Here is a 19,916-nt window from a genome sequence, read left to right on the forward strand (position 1 = left end):
CGCTGAGGGAGGAGCTCGGTCGGCGGGCGGAGCCGGGCTGGGAGCGGAGCGGGGCCGGGGGCGGAGCGGGACCGGGGGCGGAGCGGGGCCGGGAGCGGAGCGGGACCGGAGGCGGAGCGGGACCGGAGGCGGAGCGGGACGGGCGCCGCTTCCGCCCCGCGCGGCGCTTCCGGGTCGGCGGTGTCCGGGGAAGCGGTGGCGGCCGCGGGACCGGCGAGGCCCGGCCGGGCATGGGCGGTGAGGAGCGAGGGGACGGAGGACCGGGAGAAGAGGGGGCAGCCGGGCCGGGGCTGCGGGAGAGCGGCGGTGACAGGCCCTCGGTGCCTCGGAGCAGAGCAGCCTCCGCGGGCCGGGCCGGGCCGGGCCGGGCCGGGCCGGGCCGGGCCGGGATGGGCTGGGCTGAGGGGACCCGCCTGGGCCCCGGGCCCCGGCCCCGCCGCCGTTTGGGGCCGTTGGTTTGGGGCTTTAACGGATTCTGCTCCGGGAGACCCGATTTTTTAACGTGCTGTAACAGATGCGATGTTAAAAGGCTTTCTGTTACCTTTAAATGATCCATGCCGGTGGGATTTTTTAGTGTGGAACCCATTTCTGTTTGATTTGCAGGTACTGCCAGGCCTTGAGGGCTTCAGTGGCGCTGGAGATGCAGTAAACCAGTGCATGAGGCTCAGAATTCAGTCTCAGCGTTTGGAAGCTTTAGACAAGAGTGTCAGCGTATTAAACGTTGGCGGTTGTGGCTTTCTGAAGGACCTGGATATTTCAGGGCTGTAGAGCAGTAAAATGTTTGCCAAATTGAAGAAGAAGATCGCGGAGGAGGCAGCGGTGGCTCCCAGGCCCGGAGGAAATGCCCGCATGCCCAGGTCTGTCAGCAAGGAATCGATCACGTCTGTGGGAGCAGACTCCGGAGACGACTTTGTGAGTTACACCTTGCTTTCAAATCTCCTTTCTCTGACAGTATTTTCATTACGGTTTTGCAGACAACCATTTAAAGTCTAGGGTGTGATTTGAAAACGTGCTCCGGTGTCTTTGTAAGTGTATCTCCTAATGCATAAATGTATCATTAGCTTGAGTGAAATTAAATATTGAAGAGAAAACGTTTGTTAAGCATAGTAGTTGCCAGGAGGCTTCCATTCCCATGTAAACAGTTTTCATTTTACCTCTGGGCTTCCAGGTACTCTTCCTACCTGAGACATTGTATATGTCTCTGCTGAAAACGTGTGCAGTGTTTTTGCAGTCAAAACCATTGTAGTTCCTCTCTTCCACGATAAAACATTGTTTAAACAAGTAGTGAAGTTGCAGGAGCGCATGGGTTAAGTGAGACCCTGGAATGCTCTGGCACCTCTGCCCTGGATGGCTGGCTGTCACATTTCTGAAAGCCTGGATTAAGGCAGTGTCACCCCACTCTGGAGCCAGCAGGACCCACTGCATAGCCAGCAGCAAGTCCCTGTTTGGCGTCTGCAGAGTGAAGAACTTGTTTACACAGTTGGGCTTTAAATAATTTTTTTTGAAGCTCAGCTGAAATTTCAGTTGTGTCAAGCAGAAAGTTGGAGCTCTTAATGTTTAGATGCATTTTATTGTGGAAATATATTAGTCTTGTGTTTTTCTGAGTTTTTTTTTCTTCAGCACTTAGGAAATTCTCATGTAGAAATTCCGTTTGCCGTCTTGCAAGTTTGTAGAACAGAAAACAAATAATGGCAAACAAATAATGAATTGGCAAAACAAAATAATGAAATAATGAAATGGCAAAACAAGTAACGAATTTGAGTGGTCTTCAGAAAACCCCCAAGAGTTACTCGTTTTATCAATATTCGTTTAACTGCTCTTGCTGTTGACTTCTATGGAGCAACACCCACCAGAGTGTCATAAGTCAGTTATGCAGCAGATTTTGTGTGGACAAACTGCTGCATCAGGGCATCAGTGAGTTTATCCCACCTGAAAAGCATTACTGCTTCTCTTTTAATGACTTTGATTTTCAGGACTCCCTCTTTGACCTTTCCTGGTGCCTGTGCTGTGGAGCCTGATTTCCTCCCCCTCAGTGATTCCATTCCCCCATCTCCTCAGTGACAGTTTGGACAAACAGGTCCCAGCCCCAGCCCCTTCCCAAGCTGTGTGCTCTGGGGAGCAGGCAGCCTGGCACTATTGAGCCTTGCTGGTTTTCTCCTTCAGCATTTCTAACACATTCTGCTGTGCTAGTACAATTTTCCCCTCCATGGGAAAAACAAGTGCTGTTCCTAGGCAGGAGAGTGGTTATTATCCCATACCTAATGTATGGCAGGATCACTTCTTCTGAATTTTGTAAGTTACAGAGTGTTGCTTTTCTCCCAAGGCTTCTGATGGAAGCAGCTCCAGAGAGGATCTTTCATCCCAGTTGTTAAGAAGAAATGAACAAATTAGAAAACTGGAGGTGAAGCTATCTGGTATGTGCCCTGATACATATAAAACTTGTTATTTTAGGAAATGTTTTCCTTTGAATTTACATGGTTTAATTTATTAAAAATCCATGGGGTTAGGGTCTTTTGAAAATTGATTTGTAGCAGCCCTGTTGATTGACAAGAGGGGAGCATCCAGCATCATTAATTTTTTATGAAGGCAACTGGGTCTTTGCTGATTTCAACAATACATTTATGTGATTGCTTGGAACAGCTGGGTAGCTTTCTGTCCCATGTTTCAAACAGCATCTGTCCCCACTTGTGTGTATAGTTTGTTTCTGATAGGGTTTGAGCTTTCTGACAGTAACACAGTGCCATCCTTAAAGAAGTGGGCTTGGAAATGAAGAAGAAACAAAGAATTCAACATAAAACAGTCCTGAGGGTTTTTTCTTTCTAATTCCTTGTTCTGTAAAGCTGTAGGAAAGGCTGGCACTGCTCCCCATCCCTGTTGTAGGGAAGGGACCAGGGACTGGGCTGAACTGTGTTACACTGCTGCTTCCCAAAGCTCATGGGAGGCCTTGGAAAATTAGGGAAGGTTACAGCCAGATAAGGATTATTTTGATTTATTCTGGAGACTTATCAGGCTTCTGGTCAGTTCAAGAAAATATAGGCTTCAGAAATTGTTTCACATGGAATTCAAAAGGCCCAAGTGCTCATCTGCTTGCACAAGGTAAACTTAAAAGTGCTGGCTGGGGCTTAACACAAGAGAGGGAGGCTCTGGGCATCAGGAGTCTCACGCAGGCAGGCAGCCAGTGAGTAAATCCTCTTCTCCATCGTACAGGACCCTCTCCAGGGTGTGTGTACACTTGGTTTGGTTTATATTCCCTCTGGGTCAGTTCTGCTGAGCGAGGGTGAGGGCAGTGCTGTGGGACTGCAGCAATGAGCAGATGGATGCAATGGCCATGAATTAACCCTTCCCTGCACCCTGCAGTGCCAGACACCTTTCCTGAGCAGAGTGAAATGTGTCAGTGTTCTGGGATGAAGTGAAAAGGGAGAGACAGTTGTTCATTCTCTGGTTCTGCTCTTGTCTGTGTGACTGACACCCCTGGGACAGGCCCTTCTGTTTGTGCCAACCCTGTGGACAGTACAGAGCTATTTGCTTGTGATCATTGTTGTTGTCACCCAAGTTTTCCTCAGCAGGAATGATTTTCTGATTGAGAAAATCATTGTCATTTGCCACTCATCCTTTTTTCTCTTCTTTTTTTTTTTCCTTTTTTTTAAATTTTTGTGTTACCCTAAAAACGTCCTTCCCCAATGTCTGTCCATTCCTGGTCTGTTCTTCTCCCTCCTCACACAAGATTATGCTGATCAGATCCGAAATCTGCAGAAGATAAAAGAGAAGCTTGAAAATGCATTAGAAAAGCATCAGGATTGTACGTATTTTTCTTGTTTTCCTTTTTGTTCAGTTCAGTTGAAAATTGCTGTGGTTGGAAGGAAAGAGGTTTGGTGTACAGATGTGCTAATGATTTCCTTTCAAACTGTGCACCTCTGTAGTGTGAACAATTAGAACACAAGTTGTTACCTTATTTACAGCATAAAAAGCAGCAGCGGTGTGTTGAATGAAGTTGTTATTGTACTCCCTCTGCCAAATTTGGGGCTCACATGCAGGAATGACCTCTTGGAAACCTGCAGCTTTGTTCTAATCCAGCAAGGAGCAGTATCCCTGTCTGCTGTTAGCTTTGGCCCTTTGCCAGCCTGCAAGCAGCGTGAGGGAATGAGTAGCACAGCGCTAGTGCTACAGTCAAGACGGGGCTAATTACTTGCAGAAGAAACTCTTTAAAGTTATAAATAACTTACAGGAAAGTGAGAAGTAATTTTAAAAGATGAGTTTTTAATATAGCTGGTGGTTCTCTGTTGATAGCCTCCATGAGGAAGTTTCAGGAGCAGAATGAAGCTCATCAGGCCAGTCGAGCCAAGATGGCTGAAGGAATGGCTTTGGCCTTGGAAAAAAAGGACAAGGTAAGAGAGCTTGAGCAGGACTTTAGACTCTCATGACCCTGATATTTTAAGCAGGTGCTACTATTAATTAAAATAATTGTTCAGCCCTGTGTGTGAGTGTGCCAGTGCTGAGGGAAGGAGGGAGTGCTGAGCTCAGTGCCAGGAATGGTGCAGGACTTGTCACTGCTCAGACTGTTCCGACTGGTTTTTACAAGAGCCCACAGAAATTCCTAATGAAAGGTTAAGCTTGTGCTTGGATAAGATTCAATGGCAGTAGGCCTGTTGTCACATTTATTTTACTTGCATAAGACTTATGTATTCGGGTAGCATGAATGATTCCTCAGCCTTTATTCAAGCACTGGCTGTTACTGTACTGCTGCTGATTTATTTTTTTTTAACCATAATTGCTGTCCTTGACAGTCTGCAAATAGATTTTGATATCTTTTTTTCTCCTTTCTTTCTTTCTTGTTCAGGAGTGGATGGAAAAACTCACTCAAGTTGAAAAGGTAATTAACCTTGGATGTTTTTCTCAGGGGGTGTAGTGTAGCTCTGTGTGTATTTGCACACACCATCCTGCACACTTCCAACTCTATCAGAACTCGACTCTGTTCAGCCCTTTTTATTATTTAGTCTTTGTTCAGTGGGAGAGGCCAATCATTTGCTTTTTGTTACCAGCCCAAATGCTTGGGGAAGTCTTTCTGGTTTTGTTTTTCAGCAGGGAAGTGAAGAACGATGGGTTGTGATGGGAAAGTTGTCCTTCTGTAAGGTGGAACATTGTCCATTTTTAAGAGTTCAGCTTAGATAGTCATTGGTGGCATTGTGATGAATTCAGATTTCTTTTTTTTTGTTGAGTTTGGTAATTTTCACTGTGACATGAATCTGAAAGGATTTCTAGTTCTGTAAGGAGCACCATCAGGAACTGTATGGCTGCAAGACAAGATTTCTTTCTCAGAGAGTTTACCTGAACTCCCATTAACTTGACATGAGCATACAGATATCCTTTGGTTCTGTTCATTTATCAGGAAAAAAAAATGCTTCAAACACAGTTACAAGAAATGAGGGAGCAGAGTTTGAACCTTTTCCAAAAACGAGATGAAATCGATGAACTGGAGGGCTTTCAGCAGCAGGAAATTGCCAAAGTTAAACACATGGTAAGAATATTTTCAACTTTTTATTTCCTAAATTTTTTACTAGGATATTAAGTTAGTGGTAGCCCAGCATACATTTTTTCAGCCTTTGTGCTTGTACACAGATTTGGTTAGTGTCAAAATCCCAACAGTAGGTACTGAACACAATATTACATAGTCTATTATCTCGCTTAATTCAGCCCACAAATTAGTGAAACAGGCAGGTTTCAGTGAAAAGGTTTATCGGTGTTACTGGTCATCTGTAATGCCAAAGATGATCTTCTAATGTTCAGCTTTTGAAAAAGGAAGAGTGTCTGAGCAGGGCGGAGCAGGAGCTGGAGGCGCGAGCGCAGGAGCTGAGCCGGGCGGGAGCAGAGCTGCAGGAGGCCAGGGCCGAGGCCTCGGGGCTGAGCAGGGACCTCCAGGACTTGCAGCAGCAGTTCCTGCAGCTGCAGGCTCACAGGTATGGAGCTGAGGCTTCCACGGGAGCAGTGGATGTGTTTCCCCTGTATTTTTACTTCATGCTCACTTCTGTCTCTTTGGAAGAGTTTATATATGTAGGGAGTTGACTGAATTTTTGCCTCTGCTATGGCCATGGGGATGTAAATGCCAAGCCAATGATAGTAATACTCTTTTTGTAAATTATTTCCTTTTTTCATAGTTGGAATGCTAACTGTCACTTTTTTTTGAAAATGTATAATCAAGCAGTGATTGATGGTGGCTGGTTTTAGCACAAGAAAATTTTGTTGATGTCCATTTTCATAAGCAGCAGAATTATCTGCTAAAGATTATTTTTCTGGAATGCTATGTCACTTGTTTTTATTCTCTTTCTGTGAAGAGATGAACTAATGACAGCTGAGACAAATGCAGAAAATAAGATCACTGCTCTGGAATTAAGAGAACAGGAGCTACAAACTGTCATTCACCAGCTTTCTGTAGACTTGCAAAATGTAAGTTTGAGCCAAGTGAGATTTGATTCAAAGAGCTCCATGTCTGCAGAAGTTAGATTAGATATCAGTTATGTGGTGTTGGAAATTTAAGTTTCAAAGTAAGTAATTTCTCAAAATGTTTAGGCTCGAGTGGCTGGTTCTGGTTGTGAGAAGAGACTGGAAATGTTACAAGTGGAGCATGAATCTCTGAAGGTGGAATATGAGCAGGAGAAGGAAAAGGTGAGGTGCTTTCAGATGCATGTGCTGCTCCTGGTGTGCACATTTGGGTAATGTACAGCTTTGTGTAGTTGGACGTTTGGTGTCCAGAAAGTGTTCCAGGATTAAATTATCTTTTTAAATAGGACTTTCCTTTCTATTGGCATTTCCAAAAATCAAACCGCAACAGATCAGCTGGAAGCTTCATTACAAAAAGATTCTGTGATTTCTCATTCTCACAGATGACTTTTGAACTTGCTGAGAGAGATAGACATACTGAACAGCTGCAGGAAAAGGTGTCTTCCCTGGAAAAAAAGCTAGAAAGGAATCTCTCAGGAGATGAACATGTGCAGGAGCTGCTCAAAGAGGTAATTGCACAGTTAAAGGCTGCTTAGAGGTACAGTGTTAGTGAGTTGTTTGGTTTGGGTTTTTTAGGTCTTACATTACATCTCACCCATGCAAAGAAAGCTGCTGATGTCACACAGCCACGTTTGTCCTGGCAGTGTGTTTTGGCACACTGTGCTGGGCAGAACATGTGGGTGGCTGCACTGAGCCTGTTTGTGTAGGTCCTGCACAGATGTCTGTGCTGGCCTTTCTGCATTGTCTGTTTGGGCACTGCATCTGACTGCTTAGAAGGAAGAGAGCAGCTTTCTGCCATCCCCACAGGAGGTGGGACAGTTTGGGAGTTTTTCTAATTAATCCTCACAAGCACAGTGAATGCTTTTCCTTGTTCTTTGGAAAGGCCAGGGGCAGGGAGGGGAACTGTTTGCACATAGGTGTGCAAACAGAATGTTGTATGCTGAAAGCCTCAGCCTCAGAAGTGCTGAACAACAGCTGGAAACAGAAACTTAGCTGTGGTTAATCCCCTTTCTCTCATTGCTTCTTGATCTCTTTCTCAAGCACTGATGCTCCTGCTCAGAATCAGCCTGGAGCAATGTTTCCCCAGATGGGTCTTGGGGATGTTTGCTTTTCCCTGATCAGGGTGCCTACAGTCACATCACCCCTGTGTTGCTGTGACAAAAGGATTTGGCTTAGTAAACTCAAGGCAGTTTAAAGTTACCTAGGGATATTAAAACATTGTGTCCTATTTTAGTTTGACCTTATAAGTGAAATAAGAAGGAAAATTTTTATTACCCCCCCAACTTATGTCTTTGTCCATCCTTGCTCGTGTTCTTCACCTCAATGTAACCTTCAGAAAGCTGCTCTTGAGCAGAGGCTGGAGGAGAGCAGGCAGCAGGTACTGACAGACAGGACACAGCACAGCCAGGCTCTGAACCAGCTGGAAACACAGGTGAGCAGTTTCTAATTTCACCACAGATTGCCACTCTTTTCATCCTCTGTGCCCTACTCCTCCTCCCCTCACTGCACTCCCTGCCCAAGGTGAGACTGCACATTTAATCACATTTAGTCACATTTAGTCTTGAAAGGAGAATAACTGGTCAGTGATTCTGGGCATCTCCCCACGTCATGAGTGGAGGAGGGCCTAGAGGTCAAGATAGAGGATTTGTGCAGATCCTCCCTGTAGTAAGAAACAAATAACTCAGGTGCAAGCACTGCTGGGGCAGTGCTGTGGTGAAGAATTTCTAAAACCTGCATGTGTCAAATAGGCAGCCTCTCTATGTCTGTGGCTTCAGGGATTTAATGTTTACCTTCCCCTCCTGGGCCACTCTGTACTATGCAAACTTTTAAAATAACATAGGTGCCAGTGGATAAGGAATTTAATTAATGGTGTAATTTTAGAATAAAGAACTGCAAGAGAAACTACGGATTGCAACAGAAACACTGAAAAAGAGCAAAGAAACAGCTGCAGACCAGGATCTGAAGATCCAGAAGCTGGTGAGTCTCCTGCATGTTTCACTGACCAGAACTGATCAGTCTTCAGCATCCCCAGAGACAATCACTTCTCTGTTCTGTTATTCAAATGTTTGTTTTCTTGCTGTTTGTCTGCTGAACTCCGCTCTGTGAGTACATGACACTGCTGCCAAAGGAATGGTGTTCCTCAGTTTGAGAGTGTCTCATGGAATGGGGTCTGATCTTGTCAGAATGATGTCAAAATACCATTCTATTAATGTGGTTTTCTTTATTCTCTTAAGCAAACTGATCTAGAGGATGAAAGAAAACAACTGCAGCAACAGATTTTAAGTGAAAAACATCAGTATGATGAGAAAGTTACTGGGCTGGAGTCTCAGATTGCTGCTCTTGAAAAAGCTTGGGAATTGGAGAAAACAACAACTCAGCACAGGATTGTAAGTACAGAAACTGTCTGGTGGGTTGGGAGAGTCTTCACAACATGATTTTAGCACAGCTTGTAGAGCTTGCTTCTTTGGATGTTCTTATTAATTCCTGGCATTATAACAGAAGATATCATACTTTGAGGCACTAAATATGAGCAGAACATTAGATGTGTTTAATTGTTTAAACAAAGCATTAGAATAATTGTACTGTGTATTTAAACACTTTATTTTACAGAGCCAGTTGGAAAAGGAAAATGAAAACCTCAAGGGAAGCAAAGAAGAGTGTGAGAGTTCATTAAAACAACAAGAGTCTGAACTGAACAGGCTAAAGGTAAGGGCTGGATGGGAACTGGCGTTGTCTTGGGACAGAGCTGAGGCTGGGGAGCAATGAACACCACTGTGGGTTACATTCAGTGCTTGGGAGGCCTGTTCTGTTCAGGTTGCAGGTACTTGGAGCTGTAAATCATCTCTGGTACTCAGCAGAAATGTGTTGGAGAAGCATTACAAAGGGCTGACCCTTTTCTGAACCAGAACGTTTGGGTCTGCCTAAATCAGGCAGAAATAATACATTCCCATATTGTCAGGGATGTGAAGAGCTTGGAAATCCTGTTAGCAGTAGTGAATACAGGATGGTTCAACATCAGATTCCACTTAGAGTGTTCAAACCAAAAAGTTAAAACTTAAATTAGTTGGGTGTTTACAGTTTATCCATTTTTGACTGTGATTTTAGATGGTTGAAATTTTTTTCATAGCTACTCCTGGATGCACAATTGGAATAAAGATCTGTTGTAGCAAGGAGCTACTTCTTTGTAATAGAGACTTGAAGCTGAAAGATCTTGTAAGCATTGGGTTTGTTTGGGTTCTTACATCAGTTCTGTGCTGCTCTTGCATATGCAGAGAGCAGCAGTCAGTAAAACAAACCTAACTCATTTGGAAAATGTAGTGTGTCAGAACACTTTAATTGTAGTCCTAGTGGATTTGGGGTTCAAGATGAGAGACTGACTTGATTTAATTGTCTCACATAACCTCTCAATTAATTCTGGTTTGCAGAATGAGATGAGCAGCAGAGAAACTGTCAGTGTGGAAATTGCCAAAGCATTGGAAGAAACAAGGAAACAGAGAGAGGAATTGCAGCAGCAGGTTGGTTAATAATGACTGTTTTAAAATGTATTTGAGACATCCCAACCTTTCAAAGAGCAAACTAGGTTTGGATTTATTTATCCTAACATGCAAGACCCTTGGTCAGAATCATACCCACAGCATGTGAGACAGCAGTTGTTGCCTCAGTAAACCTGAGACTGTTTCAGAGTCCTGTCCTCTGTGAGGTGTTCCTGTCTCAGTGCACTGGCCATGGGGAGCCTCCTACATCTGGCAGCTTCTTTGAGAGAAACCTGTTTGTTCTGGTTAGTTCCTTTCAGTGCTGTGTCACATCTGGGTTCCTCTGGAGCAGAGCAGTGGTAAAATTGTACATTTCCTCACAGGGAGGAGCTTGTATCCAGTACCAAATGTCAGTTCTAGGAAGTCTTGTTTTGCTCTTCCTGTATAAAAAATAGTGGATAATGTGAGCTTGTGTTTGCTTAAAGTGGGAACTGTCAACTGAACGTGTTTGACTGGAGTTAGTCCCATCTTTTGGTTTCTTTATTCTTCTGGGACTGCTGTGGATCTGTGCTTGCTGGGCCAGATCTGTGGAGAAGGGGTTTAAGGCCATCTCCTGTTTTGCTCAGGGGCCTTGCAGCTGCCACATGCTGGCTGTGACAGTCTGATGGTGGCACAGAAGCCAGGTGGGGTTTAGCTCTTCCAGTAATAACTTCAGTGCTTGTTCCTGAGGCAGCACTGTGGAGGTGATTGATGCCTGCTGGGCCTCTGAAGGATGTTGGAACTTTCAACACCCTCTTCCTGTTTTATATCTTTAATGGCTTCTGTTCATTGTTTTCCTGCTTTGAAGGTTTCACATCTGAATACCCTAATAAAGGAGAAAGACCAGCTGATTGATGAAAAATGTGATCTGCTGCTAAAACAGAAGGAAGAACTGAACCAACTCAGTCAAGGTTAGACCAAATGAGTCTACTGCATCCCAAACAATTCAAGTAGAGCCTCTAGTTCTGGCCTTGCCTGGTAGATTGTAATTTTTCTAGATTTCTCTTTCATATTTAATCTTTTAGCACTTTGAAAATGGTTTATTGTTCACTAACAATTGGACAGTCTCTCTTCTGTCTTTCTGTTTCTCCCCTGGCTTTCTGTCTTCATGACAGACCAAATGGATTAGAATCTCCCATCTGATGTGCAGCACTGATACTAAGCAGGTCTCTCCTTTCCCAGACCATGAAGCTGTCTTGCTGCAGGTGCATCAGCTACAGCTGGACATAGAAGCAAGGCAGAGCCAAGCAGTGGAGATAGAGGAAACAGCAAGAAAAGAAATTGATGAGCTGAAGCTGCAGGTACAGGAGTGCCTGTTGGCCAGAGAGCATGAGAAAAATGTGAGTGCAGTTCAAATCCATTCTCTCAGGAAAAGAGGGAGGTGTGCAGGAGCCCCCCAGTTCTGTCCTGCCTGGAGAACCAGAAAGAAGCCTGGCTTTCTCCCTGGGGACTGTTCTTGGGCTGCAAATGTCATGATACCTCTCCATGTTTATTTTTGTAGGTTTTAGAACTGGAGGAATCGACGAGGGCCTTGAGCAATGAGCATTTGCCTTCTCCAGAAAACTCTGTGGTGGAACAGAATGGAGAGGTGGCAGCTGCAGATGTTGTTCAACTTCAGAAGGATAACAGAGAGCTGGAACAGCAAATTGCTGAGAAAAACAAGGTGAACAGAAACAACTGGTAGTCTTTCCCCTTTTAATTAGGAAGCCAAGTAATTGGTGCTGCCTGTGCTGCAGCCTTAAAAGGACAGGCCTGTTCCATTTGAATCCAGTATGTTGTGAGTAAATGTGTTTCTCTGGATTGCATAAGTATCTCCCAACCATGAATAAAAACTGCAGCAAGAGCTGAATGAATCCTGATGCATTTTGGCAGAAAGATGCACCCAGTGATGCTATTCACAGCTTTCCTGCAGAGCTCTCTGAGTGAACTGGGTTCAGTTCCACGGTGCTGTCACCTGAAAGCCCAAGTGTCCTGTCACATGCCTGCTGCTGTGTGCAGCTGGCAAGGCAAGGCTCTCAGGTGCTTCTTCACAGCTGTCACTGTTGGTTAATTATCATTTCATTCAGTATTTGTTTATCATGGGTTTTTCCAGATACCTGGGGGTCCTGACAATGAATACTGTGTTAAACTCTCCTTTGCTGTGCTTACAGATGATAAAGCAACTTCAGCAAAGAATGACAGAACTCAAGAAAACTCTCCAGAAAGAGCTGGTAAGGATTGTGTGTTTTCAGTCTCTTCAGATGGCACTTACTGGCAGGTACTTGCACTGTTATTCCAAAAGCTTGACTGCTAACTCCCATTGCATCCTCTGCAATGGTTTATCTCTCCAAGAAAAAAGAAAATTATTTAAAAGAAAATTAACAGAGGTTTTAAAATTGTTGGTTTTGCTCTGATGTTGAAAATTACTCTGAAGAAAGCCCATGTTTGAAAGGCTCAGAGCAGGTTAGTGATAGAAGAAAATTACCAAGGGACAGTTTCCACCATGGAGCCAATTCTGTGCTGGTTTGGGTAACGTACACAGAACACTGACATCAGCCAGCTCCTGTCCTGGGGTGTAGGGACAGCTGGAGACCCTTCTCTGCTGTGACCCCATGAAGGACGAGGAGCTGTTGATGCCCAGTTTGTACCCACCTGTGGGTACAACCCTCTTTAGATATCCTCAACCCAGACCCCTCCCAGTGTCAAGCTAACAGCATCTGCAATGTACCTCTCTTTTTCCTCTGTGGATTTTTTATTTTTCTGTAGAAAATAAGGCCTGACAGTGAGGTACCTGAGCTACGTGCAAACTCTGAAGTGCCTAATGCTTCTGTGACTGTCACCAACAACTCTGACTTGAACGACTCCAGGGAGATAAACTTCGAGTACCTTAAACATGTTGTACTAAAGTTCATGTCCTGCAGGGAGTCTGAGGTAAAGGTGCCACTTACCTTCTCTTTCTACATCTGTCTTTCTCTAGAAATTGCCACCTGTCACCTCCTTAGGACACTTCATGCCAGTTCGATAATTTACAATTAAAAAATGTACAGTGGGGGCAATAAAACAAAATAGCTGACAGCAACGTGTTTGGAACACAACTCTGTGGTTTCTTTCAGGCATTCCATCTCATTAAAGCTGTGTCTGTGTTACTGAATTTTTCACAAGAGGAAGAAAACATGCTCAAAGAAACTCTGGAGTACAAGGTAAGGTGCCATTAGGTGCCATATGGCTATATGTGGTCTCTAATGAGACAATTAAAATTCCTAGATGCTGAGAGATTAGGAAAAGTGGCTTTTTTCCAAATGTTAGGTAGAATAATAAATGTAATTTATTATTAAAATGTTAGCTGACCGTATGCATGCCAGGAATTGTCCCTTTCAGTGAGGGAAATAGCAGCTTTCTGGTGCTCAGAGGAGTTGGAGCACAGCTTTGCCAGTGGACTTGATCTGAGGGGAAAAGCTGGGAGCTCCTTGCCCAAACAGAGTCAGTGTTTAACAGCAGAGCCTAACTCTGGGTTTGTCCTTTTGACCCTGGGCTCAGACACCAAGATCTGTGTCTCCTTTCCATGAGCTGAGATCTGCCTGGCCCTGGCTGTGTGGTGGTTAGGGAATGTTCAGCAGTGAGTGCTGCCTCAGCTCCAGGTCCTGCATCATCCCTGCCCACCCAGGAGTTGGGATGCTCAGTCTGCAGATGAAGAGATTTCCTCACCATCTGGTTCAGGGAGCACTAATGCTACACTGACTAAAGGCACCATGTTTAAATGACTGTAGAGTTCTAATTTGAAATTATTTTAAAGGAATATATGTAAGTATAATCTTCATTTTCACCTGTGGGCAGTGGGTGCTGTTCCTTCCAGATCTGATTGTGTGAAGCTGCCTCCCCTTCAGTCTGGAGTCTGGAGCATTCTGAGTTATAAATAGCTCTTTCCATCAGATGATGAGAACATGGCTGTGTACCATGTTGTTTCTTTCACCCCTTGGAGGTGTGACCCTGTGTGATGTGTGCTGTGCTGTTGTGTCCTAGATGTCCTGGTTTGGGTCAAAGCCGTCCCCCAAAGGCAGCATCCGCCCGTCTATCTCGAGCCCAAGGACTCTGTGGCCTTAAGGGAACCCGAAGGTGGCAGGCAGTATCCAGGCACTTCTTTCTGTGAAAAGAATGCTGAACACACTGGTCCAGGTGTGTCTTAATCACTGTCATTGCAGTATTTTGTACAAGAACTTCTGGCTCTGTTTACAAAACTAATACTGTGCAAGGAGACATTTTCACTACAGACTGGAACAGCTCTGGGCTGGAGTCGGGAGCAGCTCCTTGTGCTCAGCACTCCTGGGTCCCTGGCACCAGAGGGTTCTGAGCACCTCTCTGGCTGCCAGCTCAGTCTCTTGGGATGCTGATTCCAGCTGCTGTTCCAGGGTGCTGCAGTCCAGTGACTCTGGGCACAGAAAAGCTGCTTGTCTGGCTGTGGGAAGCCAGCAATGAAAAATGTGTTGGCAGAAGAGTGTTTAGAGTGGGATGGTTTGTAAAGCCTTTCACAGGACAGGAGCAGGAGCTTTAACCAAAAAAGAACTCTGCCTTGCCTTCTAATACTGACATTAACTAATGGTTGGCATTTTTTCATATCACTGTGTAATTTAAGGTGCATTTATCCTGGCCTGCAGCCCTCAAGGCTGCATGTTGATTATTTAATTTGAGAGCACAACTTTAGAGTTGTCTGATTTTACTTTTCTTAAAGAAAAATAATATTTAAAATGGTCTTAATTATAGTACCTAATCCTCAGTCGCCTTTAAAACTAATCCATTAGCCTGTTCCATGGGTTGTTAGCAGTGGGAAAAGGGGTAGGAAACCATTTTAAATTTTTGAAGCTGAGTTCCAGGTATTGTAAATCCACGCTGAAAAATACCTTTTATTTAAAAAAATAAAAATCTAGTTACAAAGGGTGAAGAATGCTGGTACTAAACATTTTGATTCATTTTTTTTCTTCCAAGTCTGCTAGCAACAAATCCTTATAACCAGGATCTGCCTCTTTGGTTGTGGTTTTCTGTACTTCAAATACTGATGCTTAAAAACTGTTATGAATATGTTAACTGTTAACTCCTGACTATTACAGTAAAAGAAATGCTGCTCATGAGGGGTTTGAGGGCAAAATTCAACTCTTAGTGAACAAGTTGTGGTTCCAGCAGCTTGTTTTCTTAGTAAAATAAGGACAGGGGACCAAGGTGGCACTTCCTCCCTGGAAGCACAATTTTGCCCAGAGTTATTAACACCACTGCAAAATCTGGATCCAAATGGGAAGCAGCACTAAGTGTGATTCCTGAAAACTGAGACCTGTTTCCAAAAATCTGCACATGTATGGAATTCAGTGAGCATGCTGCAGTTCTGGGAATTCTCTTACAATTCTTCTGTTAAATATATTCAGGGCAATTCAAGCTTTCTCCAGTGGAGCTCCAGCAGGAGGTGAATGTGCTGATCCAGAGGATCCAGAGCCTGCTGGTCTCCCAGGCAGCCCCACCTCAGACACAGGTACTCCCAGGAGCTGTCACTGGGCACAGGTGCTGCTCCTCACTTAGAGACAGGTTGGATTTGTCTGAAGTCAAGAAAACCAACAGAATTTTTTGATACTGTCCAAACAGTCTTTAGTAACCAGATTCATGGCACTTCCAGACAGGACAGAGCATGGGAGGGTTCAGCCCTGCTCTGCTGTGAAAATAGACAATCAAAAAGTACATTTATTTCAACTGTTTCTCTACTGAGATACAGCAGGGTGGAATAACCCTGGGAAGATTTTATTCTCTGAGATATTTTCCTTTCTAATGTCCCTTTGCCTTGCCCTGTTTCTGTGGGACCAGGGATCAGGACTCCCTCACTCCCCTGCTCCCTGCTGAATGACTGCTGGGTTTATGCTGATCCTGGCTTCAAAGGTTACTGAACAGCAAGGAAAGCAGGATAGGCAGCCTGGAACGGAGTGACAAAGTAAAATCTTATGTTATATATTCACTAACAACTTCAGTTTCAGATCCCAAAGCTCATAAAGGATCAACTTACCATAAACTAGTTCTTAAGTGTTGAATTTTCGTTAGGTATCAGAGCAAGACTGGTGTGTATACATGTATTAAAAAGCTAATGCACTTTCCCTTGTCTCAGAACAGTGGTTATACATAATCCTTTCTATCACCATTGGACTTCTTTCCTTCTATGCTGTAAATATGGATTGTATGATGAAACACTATGAAATTTGTGGTGCAATACATTTTGGATCAAACCCCTAATCTTGATTTCTTTCTTTTTATAGTTCTGGTTATCTCCCCTGGGATGCTATGACTATTTTAAATTGACTTTTAAACCATGACCCAAGCCCCACCTTTGCCCAGGGTGAGGATGGGTGTGCCAGCTGTGCCACCAAGGCCTCTCAGAGGGAGTTGTGTCACAATGAGTTGTGCCACTGCTGCTTCCAAAATCACCTCCCACCAGGACCAGCTGCTGCTGCACTTTGAGCAGCTGATGGAAGTGAGGACTGGGTGGAGCTGGGGCTCCCCAGGCAGCTGCTCCTTGGTGCCAAAGGGCAGGGAGCCCTGCCAGAGAGGCCAGGGCACAGCCGTGGATCCAGGAGCGCGTCCTGCCTGGGCAGAGGACACACTCATACTTAAAGCACAACTCCTGAAGTATCTGCTTGACTTTCTAGCGTGGACAAGAATATAAAAATCAAACTCGGGGTCCTTACTATGTGTTCTGTTCACTACATCTTATAAGTCTTGATTGGGACAGCTGAGCTTGGTCTCACTCCCTACATCCAGGACAGAGCTGGATTTGAGGACAAATTCTCTAAGTTGCTGGAGTTAGGAGCAGTCCTAAAAGGTGGACACTGGGTTGGACTGGGTTTTTGCAGGCCTGCTTTGGAATAAGTGTCAGACTTACAATTTAGCTGAAAATAAATTTAACTCACGTGATCCAAGACCTTTATTGATGCAGCAGGCACTTCACTTTACATGACCCCAAGCCCAGAGTCCAAGAGTCCTTCACCCACACGTTCAGCCGCCATTCCCAGAGCTCTTCTCCCACCCTCAGCTGCAGGACCTCAGCCTGGACACAGCTACCTTGGGACTAAGCAGGACACACGGGAGCTTGTATCACCACACCTGGCTAAAGCAGCATCTGAAATACCTGTTCACTTACAGCAGAGGAGGCAGGAGTGTGCCTTCTCTCTGCCTGTTAAAGAAGGGAGCAGGAGAATGTCTTGGCTCCTATATGTGATAGTCGGAATATGCAGGAATACCTTTACTCTTCCCCACCTTTAAGGTTAAAAGCATTCCAAGAGGAGGTTACTGTAGGATTTCAGTAGATTGCAATCTCTAATAGATGGACCAGTGTAATTTCAGCTCATTCCTTCTTCTGAGTCCAAACCTGACCGTCACCTCTGTCCAAGTTAACAGTCTTTACACAGTCTTTCTTGCTGTGAGAACTCTTATTATGGAGCCCAGGCCTCCTACTGCCAGTGCCTGTGGGAAAGGAGAGAGGTTACAGTGTCACCACGCCCCACACAGAACAAACACCGAAGAGTTCAGCCACAGAAGGGACTATGGCTCTTCTCCAAAGCTAGAAACTGTCATTCTCCACAATCTAACCAGCTTTTGGATCTCGAGGGCTCCAGTGTTGCAGAATGTCCACCTCCCATATCCCTGAGGAGAGGAGGAGGGGCTCGCTTCGGTTTCATTTGTGTCGCTCAATGTGAACAGTGTTTCCTTCTGAAGTCTAGAAGATTGAGGTGATTATGAAAAAAATATTTAAGCTGACTGCTGGAAGTGGGGCATTTACTTTGGAGCCACAATCCAACAGAGCACAGGGTATGAGAGCAGAGTGAGACGTGGCACTGGGGAACAAGGCTGGACAAATGCACAGCACCCACCTGGAGCAGGACCTGACAGGTAAATGCTCCTGAGCTCCCAGACCTGCCACAGGCCTTTTCCAGAGGACAGACTGGTACTACCACTGAGCTGACTCTGCTCTGAGCAAGCCACACATCCTACCAGTACTGCCACAAAGCAGAACACCAGGCTGTAAACCCTGCCTACTCAGACCCGCCTTGTTCCTTTCACAACAGAGAGGACGAGATGCCTTTCATGTCCCTGCACGCTCTGAGTACCAGTCAGGGTGGTGCTGTGTCACCTCCCACGCTGGGAGCACCACCCACCTCACCTGAAAGCACCTCAGTGGAAACAACAGGAAAAAAAAACAACAAAAAACAAGTAGAAACATGTTCTTTGCTGTCTCAAGAAATTCCCTCCTCCTCGTCAAGGCTTGGCAAAACTGGTGACAGCAGCAATGACTGGAGTCATGGTACACCAGCTTTATGTACAGCAGGAAAAGCTCTGCACCTTGGGAAAAGGACAGCAGCATTCACAGCAGCTGCCCTGCACAGGGAGCTGCAGCATTCCCAGGGATCAGTTTTCCTTGGAGCACTGACAGCCAGGGCTTCAGCTGAAACCCCTGCAGTGGGGGAAGATCTCACTTGGATTCCTGCCCGGGGGCAGGGGCACCCAGCAGCTGCCTCAGCCACCACAGACAGGGAAGGAGGCTCCACAGGCAGCTGCTGAACACATCCCACACTCCCTATTTCACAGCTGACATTCCACAGAAACAAGAGGCCCCTGCTGGTGCCCAATGGAATCTCTGGAGACCTCAAAATCCTCTCCTGTTTGGGCGAACCAAACAGGTTTGCTAAAGCCTGTGACTCAGCTGATGCAAACTGCCAGCCTGAGCCCCCTGAGCTGGGCCCCGGAGGAGGCTGCAGCTGCCCCATCTCTCCCGGGACATCTCAAGGGCAGCACGAGGCTTTCCCCTGCAGGGAGAACTCCCTGCCCCGTCCCCTCTCCCCATGGCAGAGGGCAAGGTTTGAAATACAGGCAAAGGCTTTGTGAATGCAGGCTCAGAGAGACCAAAGATGAAAGGAAACACTGAGCTCCTGAGGGATGAGGCCCTGCCACCACCTGCTTCTCTCCTGAAAGCACTGGCCAGGACCCTGCGAGCGTGGCTGAGCCAAGAGTGCCCCTAGCACGTACCTTTTCATGCCACTGAAGTAATATTGCACTGCTGTTTTCTGTTGGCTTTTCAAATCCTTTATAAATGTACTTCATTAACAAATCAACACCGTTTCTGTCTAAGGAATTCACCGCTTGTTCTATTTCACTGCTTTTAAAAGATGTGAGGACTTTCAGCATCGTTCCCTGGGCCTGCTCCTGGGAAGACAAGGTAAAGAGAGAAATGTGAGAACGAGAACAGCTGGGAACGATCCAAGACTCGTGTTTGGCAAGAGATGGGCGCGCTCCAGGCTGGGTTATTTCTGTAAGCGGGGTGAGCAGAGCTGGGGTTAGAGGAGGAAGGGGCGAACGCAGGGGGATGCCCATGCAGCACAGGCTCGCTGAGCGCAGCGGGTGCCGCTGTGCCCGGGTGCCGCTGTGCCCGCAGCCCTGCCCGGCCCTACCTTCATCGCCTGGCTCCTGGTGTTGCCCGGGGAGCTGCGGATGGCCGTGTGGAAGGCTCGCAGCGCCTCGCCTGTGCGGCGGCGGTCAAGGACTCAAACCGGGACCTGCGGGACGCGCAGCGCGGCTCCCGGGCGGCCCCGGCCCGAGCGGCGATCGCGGCCGCTGCCCGGGACTCCCCGGCCCCCCCGGCCCAAAGGATATTGCCTGAGCAGCGCTTCCACCTCGGGGCTGGCATCGGGCTCGGCCGCCGCCGCCTCCTCGGGCTCCTCCACGAAGCGGTTCTCGTCGTACTGGTCGATGTCGAGGCGGCGGAAGCGGGACGAGAGCGTGCTCCGCGCCATCCCCGCCGCCCGGCCCGCGCCCGCCGGAAACGGCGCCGGCCCCGCCGGAACCGGAACCCGCGCGGCCGCCGCGCCCCGCCCCGGCCCGCGCGCCCCGCCACTAAAAACACAACAGAGC

At 46.3% G+C, this 19,916-nt stretch overlaps 2 protein-coding genes across 7 annotated transcripts; one reads left to right on the forward strand and one right to left on the reverse strand.

Moving 5' to 3' along the window:
• The first annotated feature begins 81 nt into the window (after positions 1-81).
• Positions 82-16,247, forward strand: GOLGA1 (golgin A1). 6 transcript variants are annotated; one of them, XR_011683653.1, is made up of 24 exons: positions 82-237; positions 604-912; positions 2,324-2,414; positions 3,725-3,799; positions 4,288-4,385; positions 4,838-4,870; positions 5,387-5,515; positions 5,785-5,954; positions 6,330-6,441; positions 6,565-6,660; positions 6,879-7,004; positions 7,832-7,927; positions 8,377-8,472; positions 8,730-8,882; positions 9,106-9,201; positions 9,921-10,010; positions 10,816-10,918; positions 11,190-11,347; positions 11,509-11,670; positions 12,158-12,217; positions 12,753-12,917; positions 13,100-13,186; positions 14,007-14,159; positions 15,398-16,247. XR_011683653.1 is itself a non-coding variant. In XM_071454025.1 (23 exons), exons 2-23 carry the CDS (start codon positions 778-780, stop codon positions 14,085-14,087), a joined length of 2,412 nt encoding a protein of 803 aa, XP_071310126.1. In that variant the 5' UTR covers positions 82-237; positions 604-777; the 3' UTR covers positions 14,088-16,247. The 6 variants fall into 6 exon arrangements, 5 of the variants coding, with proteins under 5 accessions (XP_071310126.1, XP_071310128.1, XP_071310127.1 ...); XM_071454025.1 differs by having other exon boundaries at positions 14,007-16,247; XM_071454027.1 differs by lacking the exon at positions 14,007-14,159.
• Positions 16,248-16,907: 660 nt separating this feature from the next.
• Positions 16,908-19,856, reverse strand: ARPC5L (actin related protein 2/3 complex subunit 5 like). The gene is made up of 4 exons (XM_071454044.1): positions 19,670-19,856; positions 19,457-19,540; positions 19,035-19,211; positions 16,908-17,474 (listed from the first exon to the last, which is right to left on the reverse strand). Exons 1-4 carry the CDS (start codon positions 19,796-19,798, stop codon positions 17,412-17,414), a joined length of 453 nt encoding a protein of 150 aa, XP_071310145.1. The 5' UTR covers positions 19,799-19,856; the 3' UTR covers positions 16,908-17,411.
• Between the last annotated feature and the right edge of the window lie 60 nt (positions 19,857-19,916).

Source organism: Agelaius tricolor, unplaced genomic scaffold, assembly GCF_023055355.1.
Source record: "Agelaius tricolor isolate 1412-34295 unplaced genomic scaffold, bAgeTri1.0.p SCAF_38, whole genome shotgun sequence".
Lineage (NCBI taxonomy): Eukaryota > Metazoa > Chordata > Aves > Passeriformes > Icteridae > Agelaius > Agelaius tricolor.